General features: G+C 41.8%; 1 protein-coding gene across 1 annotated transcript in view; it reads right to left on the bottom strand.

Annotated features, from left to right (window-relative positions):
• The window catches only part of grm2a (glutamate receptor, metabotropic 2a), a gene marked incomplete at both ends in the record, with an annotated part of 21,382 nt that extends 12,480 nt beyond the window's left edge, over window positions 1-8,902 (bottom strand). The window contains one exon of the mRNA XM_084315479.1: window positions 8,716-8,902. Within this exon, the coding sequence (XP_084171605.1) occupies window positions 8,716-8,902 (187 nt within the window). The remainder of the gene's footprint in view (window positions 1-8,715) is intronic.
• Window positions 8,903-10,939: the final 2,037 nt, after the last annotated feature.

Below are 10,939 nucleotides of genomic sequence, written 5' to 3' on the forward strand. Positions count from 1 at the left end.
GCTGCTCTCAGGACCTGTCTTTGTTCTCTCACTGGATCTGTCAGCCATGGACTGGGTGGGGAACGGCGGGCAGGTTTCTCAACGAGGGGACAGAGCTTGTCGAAGGAGGTTGCAAGGGCTGAGAGGAGGGTGGAGGTTGCCATCTCTGTGGAGAGAGCAGAGAAGGTGTCACTCAAAGGTAGAGTGGATAGTATGTCAGAGGAGAGGGTGGAGGGGGATAGGGAGGGCAGGTTGTGTCTGAGTGAGACGGTTTGAGTTGGGGTGAAGACCTTTCGGTTAAGCATGAGAGTTAGTGAGAAGGATATGAAGGAATGGTCAGATACATGTAGGGGAGTTACCGTGGTGTTAATGATGCTGGAGTTACGGGAAAATATGAGATCCAAGGAGTTGCCTGCTTTGTGGGTGGGAGGCATGGCAGTGGGAGTCAGGTCAAATGATTGTAGGAGGGAGACTACTATGACTGACTGAGATGAGTCAGGCAGGTTGAAGTCGCCCAATAGAAGGAGAGGGGTACCATCTTCCGGTAAGGAGCTTAGAAGCATGTCCAGCTCATCTGTGAAGTGATCGAGCGGACCTGGAGGGCGGTAGAGTGTAACAATGGTGAGATTGAAAGGATTAGAGACAGATACTGCATGATATTCAAAAGAGGAGAGTGACAGTGCTGGGAGGGGTGTTAAGTTTGTAGTCCATGAAGGAGATGTCATGAGGCCAGTGCCTCCACCCCGCCTGGAAGGTCGAGGTGTGTGAGTGAAGTTATAGTTTGTAGATAATGCTGCAGGTGTTGATGAGTTATTGGGGGTTATCCAGGTCTCAGTTAGAGCCAGGAGCTGCAGATTTTGACTATGGGCGTAGGCAGTAATGAAGTCAGCTTTCTTGACTGCTGATTGACAATTCCATAGGCCTCCCTGTACTGTGACAGGTGTATTAGTGGCTGTAAGAGGGTAGGATAGATTAGCCGGGTTGCTAGCAAACTGCAGTGGGTGGGTTGAGTCTGTTCTGGGGGAGCAGATTGTGGATATGAGACACATTGTGGTGTCAAGAGTGGCAGGGAGGAAGTAGAGAAATAGCAGAGTGGGAGGGAAAGGGAGATTTTTCAGAGTGGAGTGTAAGATAGGATTATGATGTACTTAGCACTGGGTGGATCCCTGGATTCCTCAGTGGATAACTCCAGGAAAACTCCTCTTTGTCCCTCTTCGTTTCTCGACGCTTCGCTGACGCTAAGCCAGCAGGCCTTTAAATCCCTATCACTAATTAGTGCTTTCTAACACCTGGCCCTTAATGGGTCACTTAAGGAAACAAAATGGCCGCTTTAAACACGCCCCTTAATCAAGTCAGCTGGTCAAGTCAGCAATCAAGTCTCAGTTTAAAGATATTACTAAATGACTTAAAATGTCTTACCCTGATGCAGTGTAAGTCTCTCAGTGAATGAGCTGTCCTTCCACAACAGAATGTAGTACAGAGTGATTCCAGGAGAGGCTGAGGTTCTGCTTTTAAGCAGTGACAGGGCTCTGAGATCACACTCAGTACACAAGTGCTGTCTTTAAGCAGGAAGCAGCTTTTAATGGGTCACTTAAGGAAACAAAATGGCCGCTTTAAAACACGCCCCTTAATCAAGTCAGCTGGTCAAGTCAGCAATCAAGTCTCAGTTTAAAGATATTACTAAATGACTTAAAATGTCTTACCCTGATGCAGTGTAAGTCTCTCAGTGAATGAGCTGTCCTTGCCACAACAGAATGTAGTACAGAGTGATTCCAGGAGAGGCTGAGGTTCTGCTTTTAAGCAGTGACAGGGCTCTGAGATCACACTCAGTACACAAGTGCTGTCTTTAAGCAGGAAGCAGCTTTTAATGGGTCACTTAAGGAAACAAAATGGCCGCTTTAAACACGCCCCTTGAATCAAGTCAGCTGGTCAAGTCAGCAATCAAGTCTCAGTTTAAAGATATTACTAAATGACTTAAAATGTCTTACCCTGATGCAGTGTAAGTCTCTCAGTGAATGAGCTGTCCTTCCACAACAGAATGTAGTACAGAGTGATTCCAGGAGAGGCTGAGGTTCTGCTTTTAAGCAGTGACAGGGCTCTGAGATCACACTCAGTACACAAGTGCTGTCTTTAAGCAGGAAGCAGCTTTTAATGGGGCACTTAAGGAAACAAAATGGCCGCTTTAAAACACGCCCCTTAATCAAGTCAGCTGGTCAAGTCAGCAATCAAGTCTCAGTTTAAAGATATTACTAAATGACTTAAAATGTCTTACCCTGATGCAGTGTAAGTCTCTCAGTGAATGAGCTGTCCTTCCACAACAGAATGTAGTACAGAGTGATTCCAGGAGAGGCTGAGGTTCTGCTTTTAAGCAGGGACAGGGCTCTGAGATCACACTCAGTACACAAGTGCTGTCTTTAAGCAGGAAGCAGCTTTTAATGGGTCACTTAAGGAAACAAAATGGCCGCTTTAAACACGCCCCTTAATCAAGTCAGCTGGTCAAGTCAGCAATCAAGTCTCAGTTTAAAGATATTACTAAATGACTTAAAATGTCTTACCCTGATGCAGTGTAAGTCTCTCAGTGAATGAGCTGTCCTTCCACAACAGAATGTAGTACAGAGTGATTCCAGGAGAGGCTGAGGTTCTGCTTTTAAGCAGTGACAGGGCTCTGAGATCACACTCAGTACACAAGTGCTGTCTTTAAGCAGGAAGCAGCTTTTAATGGGGCACTTAAGGAAACAAAATGGCCGCTTTAAACACACCCCTTAATCAAGTCAGCTGGTCAAGTCAGCAATCAAGTCTCAGTTTAAAGATATTACTAAATGACTTAAAATGTCTTACCCTGATGCAGTGTAAGTCTCTCAGTGAATGAGCTGTCCTTCCACAACAGAATGTAGTACCAATATTGTGATATTATTCATGCTGTGATGTGAATGCCGTCCATGTTAGTTTACCTTCAATGGAGAAGTGCATTAAATAATTTTTATGCAAAGAAAATGTCCTCTGTTCTTTCATTCCAGCATTGTCTATCGCAGAACACATTCCATTGTGGGCAGAGTGTCTGCTTGGTTTCATTCCAGCCTTGCCTAAACACCAGCTGATGATTTCACTAATTGGCTCACCTCTTCAACTAACCTACCTGGTGCAATGTGTAGTTAAAATGAAAACTTGGCCCACGATGGAATGATTTTGAGACCCCTGGTCTATCCCTTTAAAAAAATATATATATATATATTACTTTTACTTTTTAGTACTTAAGTACATTTAAAAGTAGGACTTTTTGACTTTTACTCAAGTGTGTTTTTAGCCAGATACTTTGACTTTTACTTGAGTCAGATTTTGAGACGGTACCCATACTTTCACTTAAGTATAATTTCTGGTAACTTTTTACACCCCTGCAAGACACTAGGAGTACAGCATGAGACAGTAAGAGAACAAGTAGTACAATAATAATAATAATAATAATAATAATAATAATAATAATAATAATAATAATAATAATAATAATAATAATAATAATAATAATAATAATAATAATAATAATAATAATAATAATAATAATAATAATAATAATAATAATAATAATAATAATAATAATAATAATAATAATAATAATAATAATAATAATAATAAATTAAATGTGTACCGCACTTTACATTTGTGAAAATCTCAAAGTGCTACAGGAGATAAAGGTAAAAAGTCAAATGAATAATAACAATTCAAATGAATAAAACAACCAATGGAAGAAACATACAGACTAAAAATTCAAAAAAGAAATTGTGTGGAATGTGGATGCCGTATCCCAGCTGTGCCCCCCCCCCCCCCCCCCCCCCCCCCCCCCGCCCCGTCCTGGGACTACAGCATCCTATACAGGGATCCTAGCTGTAGGCGAGGGGAGAGAGAGAGAGAGAGAGGGGGGGAGAGGAATCTAAGGGAGAGAGAGAGAGATGAGAGAGAGGGTGGAAGAGAGAGAGAGAGAGAGATTCTTTTGAGTTTATAAAAAAACTTTATTTATTTACACACCAATACTACAATGTATACAATCAAAAACAAAATACCTCACATCGCAACAAAACCAAACACAAAAAAAAAACCGCAAACTCCAACAACACAACCATGAAACCACAAAAAAAAGAACTATGGTACATTCACATGAAAACATCACAGAAAACCAAACCCTCATCCACCACCGAGCAAATGACCTCCTCGTAACACCACTGTTCCACAAAAGTATCTAAATTTTTCATCTCTTTATAGAATCTAAAATCTATCCAGACCCTTGCTCTTACCAATGCTGAAAAACACACTGGTCAACTCCTGAACCACCTCACTCTCGATTTTGCTTTTCCTTGTAAGATAAATTGCCAATTTTGCTTCACCCAACAGGAAATTTAACAGTTTCCACTTAAACGCATTGCTTCTCCTGTACCCAGCTCCAAATATTGTAACGCTCCAAGATCAACTCATGCCTGGGAGAGAGAATGTCCCAGGCAGGGAGCCACCAGCGGCCACCTGCAGACAATGCACTCAGCCCTGAACATGTTGGTTCAAATCAATAACGTCCTAATGTGGCAATTAGTGTCCTTATTACAAGTGTTGTCTGTTTAGGTTTGTTCTGTGTTAGTATTCTTATTCTGTGTTTTGGTATTTAGCCTGTGTGTGTTCTTTGATGGTTGTATTGTATTTTGTATTGTATCAGTTCTAGTGTGTCTTCCCCCAGCTGTTGATCGTTGGTAATCATTGTTAATTAGGTTGAGTATATTAGGTTGTCCTGTTCCCACTTCCTGTTGTGGCATCATACATCCGTGTTACCTGTTCGTTTGTACCTTGCTGTTGTATGCCTTGCCCTGCTGTTGTACTTAGAGTCAGTAAGTGATATTGTATACTGTTTTTGTCATCTTTGTTTTCGTATCACAGTCCGTGTTTGTAGTTAGCGCCAGCGCCGCTGTGCCTTTTGTTTTGTATTGTTTATATTCCTGCCTTGCTCCTGCCTTGAGTTCTATATTAAAGAACACTGTTGAGAAGAGCAACCACCGTCTCCTTTATACTGTCTAACCGCATATTGGGTCCTTCTTCATGCCGAATCGTAACAAATATAAAAACAGCCTTGGACGACTCCTCGTTAAAAGACAGAAACAGGATTCTTAATGTATCAAATAAAAGCTCAAGCCTCCCACACTCTAAAAAACAATGGAAAATATTTTCCACACAACCACAGAAAGGACATTCATTTGAAACATTAGGATTCATAACCGAAATAAAAGCATTTACAGCAACAGCTCCATGGAGAATCCTCCACTGTAAATCCCCAGTTCTTTTTTTTTGATGGGAGTTTGTACAAAGCTCTCCATCCTGGACTTAAAACACAGTCCACATCAAAATGTTTTCTCCACACAGAGTCCTCTTTTCCATTTAGCTTGCCCGCGTTGAGAGCTTTGACACAACATTTGTAAATAACTTTACCACCGACAGTATATAAATCCAGTCCTTTCGAACCTGTTTCATCCAAAAGGCGCCCAGAACAACCATTAACATCTGTATAAAGTTCCACCTCTGGAAAAGGGTCCTCTTCATCTGGGATCTCCTCCCCCGCACAGTACATCCTCAAAAGTTTGAATTCTTCCAACGACAGTCTTTCAGCCCACCGTTTTAAAATGTAATCCATTTGTCGAACTGAATTCAGACCTAGCAGTTTAGCCACAGCATGTCCATCCTCTAACCTTGGCCCAGCTACATCCACAATTTTCCCCAGCGTGATTATTCCGTTTTTGCTCAGTATGTGTCTGAGTCCTGGTGTTGAACTGTCCGTAATGTCCAATCTTGCCCCACCGACAAGAGGTTCTCCCAACAACCAATACAATGAAAGAGCAGGTTCAGACACTTTTCTTTTAAATAAATTCCATGCTTTAAAAACCCCTTTGTAGAATGGAGACAATTCTGACAAATTTAACAAATGACCATCCATTAAAAACAAACCAGCATCAACACCGAACCCATTTGCCCTCCTTAATTACACTTGCAACATTCCTCCACACTAGAATATTGCCTGCATAAGTGAGGTACTTTTGTACAAACTGAAGACGGAAGGTTGCCATTCTACTCTCTAAGTGTATTAACCCTTGCCCCCCCCCCCCTCATCCATAGGCAAAAAAAGAACAGCTTGAGGTACCCAGTGTAACTTGTCCCAAAAAAAATCAACTAAGATGGCTTGTAATATGTATTTTATTTATTGATTAATCCCCCACTGCACTGTTTTCGTTTCTTGTCTGTGTTGGTGTTTGTTTACTGTGAAAAAAGAAGGAATGCATACACTGTATTGCTGCAACAATTACCAATGTGTTTTACACAAATGGCTCAATAAAGGAATCTGAATCTGATCTGAATCTGCACGCTTTTTATCAATCCACTAGGTGGCTCCATACAAGCTAAACGATGCCATAGTGCAGAAGCTACCAGGTTGTTTATTATCAAAACCCTTCCTCTGAAGGACATCTTTGGTAACAACCACTTCCATTTATCTACTCTTCCTTTCATCTTTTCTATTAGCCCTTCCCAATTCTTTTTTACTGTTACCTCATCACCTAAAAAAATTCCCAGATACTTGATACCTCCTCTTTTCCATTTTAAGCCCCCTGACAAGACTGGTAAACCACCAGACCACCTCCCCACTGTTAATGCCTCGCTCTTTTTCCAATTTACCCTTGCCATTGTTAAAAAACTAAAATCACTAACACATTCCCCTAGAACATGAACATCTTTTTGGTTTGTGACCAGGATTAAAACGTCATCAGCATATGCAGATAATATCTGTGCATTTTTCAAACCTGGTAAAACCAGACCGCAGATTTCAGCCCGTATCTTATGCAGTAGAGGTTCAATGGAAATAGCGTACAACATTCCTGACAATGGACACCCTTGCCTGACCCCACGTTCTACATTGAACGGAGCACTCAAACCCCCATTGATCTTCAATACACTCTTAATGTCTTGGTACAAAACTTTGATCATCGCTATAAGACCCGGGCTGAGACCAAAACTCTCCAAAATCTTCCAAAGATAGAGGTGCTCAACCCTGTCAAAAGCTTTTTCTTGGTCCAGTGAAATAAACCCAACATCTAAGCCTAAAGAACTAGAGACATCCAAAACATCCCTAACTAGAGACACATTGTCTGTAATGGATCTGCCAGGCACACAGTATGTTTGATCTTTATGTACGATTTCCCCAATCACCTCCCTGAGTCTGTTGGCCAGGGCTTTCGACAGGAGCTTGTAATCCGAACAGAGAATCGCAACAGGCCGCCAGTTCTTAATGTCTTGTAGATCTCCTTTCTTGGGTAACAAAGTTATCACCGCTCTCCTGCAGCTCAAAGGCAAGGACATTTCCTCAAAACTCTCATTGAGCACCTCCAGCAGATCTTCACCCATCTCCTCCCAGAAAGCTTTGTAAAACTCAATGGTCAGTCCATCAATGCCAGGGGCTTTCCCCCCCTCCATTCCCTGCAGTGCAGTGTACAGTTCATTCAGACCCAGAGGGTCCCCAAGACCGGTATTCTCTTCCTCAGAGATCTTCGGAAGACCCTCGCAAAAAGAATCAAACAGCGGTTCACTTTTATACAACTGTGAATAAAAACTCACAGCTTCCTGACGAATCTCTCCGTCCTCTATTAGCTCTCGTCCTTCAGCCGTACGCAGAGTGTGCAGAAAACGGCTATGCCCATTTTTCTTTTCCATACCAAAAAAAAAACTGGAATGTGCATCCATCAAATTAGCAATTTGGAACCTTGACCGAACCAATGCTCCCTGTGCTTGTATGCCTAGCAGATCTTTAAGCATACTTTTCTTGGATTTTAGGACCTCAAAATGTCCTCGACTCCGTGTGGACTCAACCATATTCTGAAGGCCCTCAATCTCAGCCTCTAGATCTCTCATTGACCTTGTAATGCCCCGTGTGACATTAAGAGTGTATTGCTGACATAACTGTTTTATTTTAACTTTCCCACAGTCCCACCACTGCCTCAGGGACATAAAATCCCGTTTTTCACCCTTAAACCTTTTCCAAAAAAAAATAAAAGTCTCCTTAAAATTAACATCACACAGTAATGTGGAGTTAAAGTGCCAATATGCACTCTTTGGTTTTACCCTTGAAATAAAAACATCACTTAAAACCAACGAATGATCAGTAAAACCTACAGGCATAATTTTACACATCTTAACAACTCCACAATGATGTTTAAAACAATAAAACCTATCCAACCTGACTTACTTGACTTAAGCCTTTGCACTCCCTCCGGAGCATAGGCCACTGACGATTTCTTTCCATGTTGCGCGGTTTTTGGCCTATCCAACCTAGCTAGAGAAATTACATTTTCTCTAACATGAGTCCAAGTATATTGTCTCTTGTTGTCATTTAACCTTCTCCAAATGTCTACAAGATCATGCGTTTCTATGAGTTGATTTAAAATCCTCTGTGATTCTCTGAGGTTCAGTGTGATTCCTGTCTAAAAAATTATTCTGAGTGCAGTTAAAATCACCACCCAGAAATAAAAAATCATCAGAATTACAACTCATCAGAGTGTCATTGAGCTCATTTAAAAACAAAGCTCTCTCTGAACCAACCACGGGCGCATAAATATTAATAAAAACCATAGTACCTATTTTTTCACCCTTCCTATTTTTTGTTGCCCTTAAAAACATTTTAATTCCGGACAAACTATAGGGAAGTTCTGCTTTTGCATCTACAGATGCCACACTCATCAGACTCATTCCCATCGCCTCCATCCAAGTCCTCCCCTATATCTTCCTGCGTACTCTGCGTGCTACTGATCACTGTGCCCACACCCGCTTTCTTAGCCTGAGAGCTTAATCCGTCCACTCCTGACTTCCTCTTCTGCCTGACGACCTTCAGCTTGTCTTCCTCCTCCCCCATGTCAATATCCTCTACCACTCCTTCCTCCACTCCGACCTCACCACCTGTGGCCTTTGCCTCTGTGCCATCAACAGGTCCACTCTTCTCCTGGCTATTTATCGTGTCCTGGCTGATACAAGCCCCTTCTACCACCCCCCCCCCCCCCCCCCCCCCCACATTTTCATCCCCACCATTTTTTCCTTGTACTGCGTCTCCAGCCTTTCCTACGCCTTCCATGTTTTTATCACTTCTATCTGGTACAATAACCTTCTCAGAAGTCTCCCCACCACCCCTCTTCCCCTGCCCCCCCCCCCCCCCCCCCCTCAACACCTTGATTCACACCCCAAGCTGTTCTTCCTTTCTTCGTTGCGCTCTTCCCATCATTTGCCCCCCTGCTCTCTCACGCTTTTCTTAGATGCCCCTCCCTTCCACACCCAAAACAACGCATATTCTGTGTCGTCGCAAAAATAATATACTCAAACCCGTCTATTATTACTTTAAAATTAAGATCAAACTCGTCCTCACGTTTGTTCATAATAATGAACGTCTGCCTTCTGTGAGAAACTACATGCTGTAATTCAGGTGCTTTAAACCCTGAAGACATCTTCTTTAATGGAGATACAATCTTCCCATATCTGGCGAGTTCCCTCAATATAAGCTCATCGCCTATCAACGGGGGAACATTTGCCAACGTCACCTTTTTCGCAGGTGTTGTGAGCGGCATCACCGCTACGAATGTGTCATTGATCACCAACCCGTCCACTAACAATTTATTCACCTTCAACAAATCATCCACAAAGAAAACGACTCCCCCGTTCATCCTTGCCGCAGATTTAACGCTCGGAGCGCCCACCACCCTCGCAACAGCCAGACTACAGTCTTCCACTGAGCAGGGAAATGCCGGCGAGACCTTAAAGCCATGCTTCCTGGTCAGCTTTGCGAAATCCATGTCACTGACAGCAGACAGCTGCCCCAGCGAACACTGACAACGCTACCAGCTAACCACCAACACACAACCAATCAAATAAACCACAGTCTAATTCACAATTTGACAAACAACATATAAATAGAAAAGTTAGAAAAACTCACTCACACCGCAGTTATACAGCAGCAAACTCACTCCGCGACTCCAACCACTCGCTCCAACTCCAAACACACGCATGCGCACAGAGAGAGAGAGAGAGATGAGAGAGAGGGTGGAAGAGAGAGAGAGAGATGAGAGATGAGAGAGAGAGAGGGGGGAGAGGAATCTAAGGGAGAGAGAGAGATGGAGATGAGAGAGAGGGTGGAAGAGAGAGCGAGAGAGAGAGAGATGAGAGAGAGAGAGAGATAGAGAGAGAGAGAGAGAGGGTGGAAGAGAGAGAGAGAGGGTGGAAGAGATAGAGAGTGAGGGTGGAAGAGAGAGAGAGAGACATGAGACAAAACCACACTTTGACCTACACAGTATGAATAATTACTGAAGCAACTGCACTGGCTCTAGGCTTCTTTCACAGCCAGGGACATTTAATTGCAGTCTATTTGTATGTATTAATTTTCAGGGACAATGCACATTAAGAAGTAACATGTCTGTGAATGTGGCAGTTTTAGCCGGCGGGCTGATTTTCAATGGCAGTCCCTGCTGGGCAAGATGTTCCTAGAAAGATATAAAAGACAATACAAGACACTAGGAGTACAGCATGGGACAGTAAGAGACAAGTAGTACAACAACAATAATAATAATAATAATAATAATAATAATAATAATAATAATAATAATAATAATAATAATAATAATAATAATAATAATAATAATAATAATAATAATAATAATAATAATAATAATAATAATAATAATAATAATAATAATAATAATAATAATAATAATAATAATAATAATAATAATAATAATAATAATAATAATAAATTCAATTTGTACCGCACTTTACATTTGTGAAAATCTCAAAGTGCTACAGGAGATAAAGACAAAAAGTCAAATGAATAAAAACAATTCAAATGAATAAAACAACCAATGGAAGAAACATACAGACTAAAAAAAACCTAACCCTAACCCTAACCCTA

The sequence above is a fragment of the Notolepis coatsorum genome (genome assembly GCF_963971535.1).
Source record: "Notolepis coatsorum genome assembly, chromosome: 6".
Taxonomy (NCBI): Eukaryota; Metazoa; Chordata; class Actinopteri; order Aulopiformes; family Paralepididae; genus Notolepis; species Notolepis coatsorum.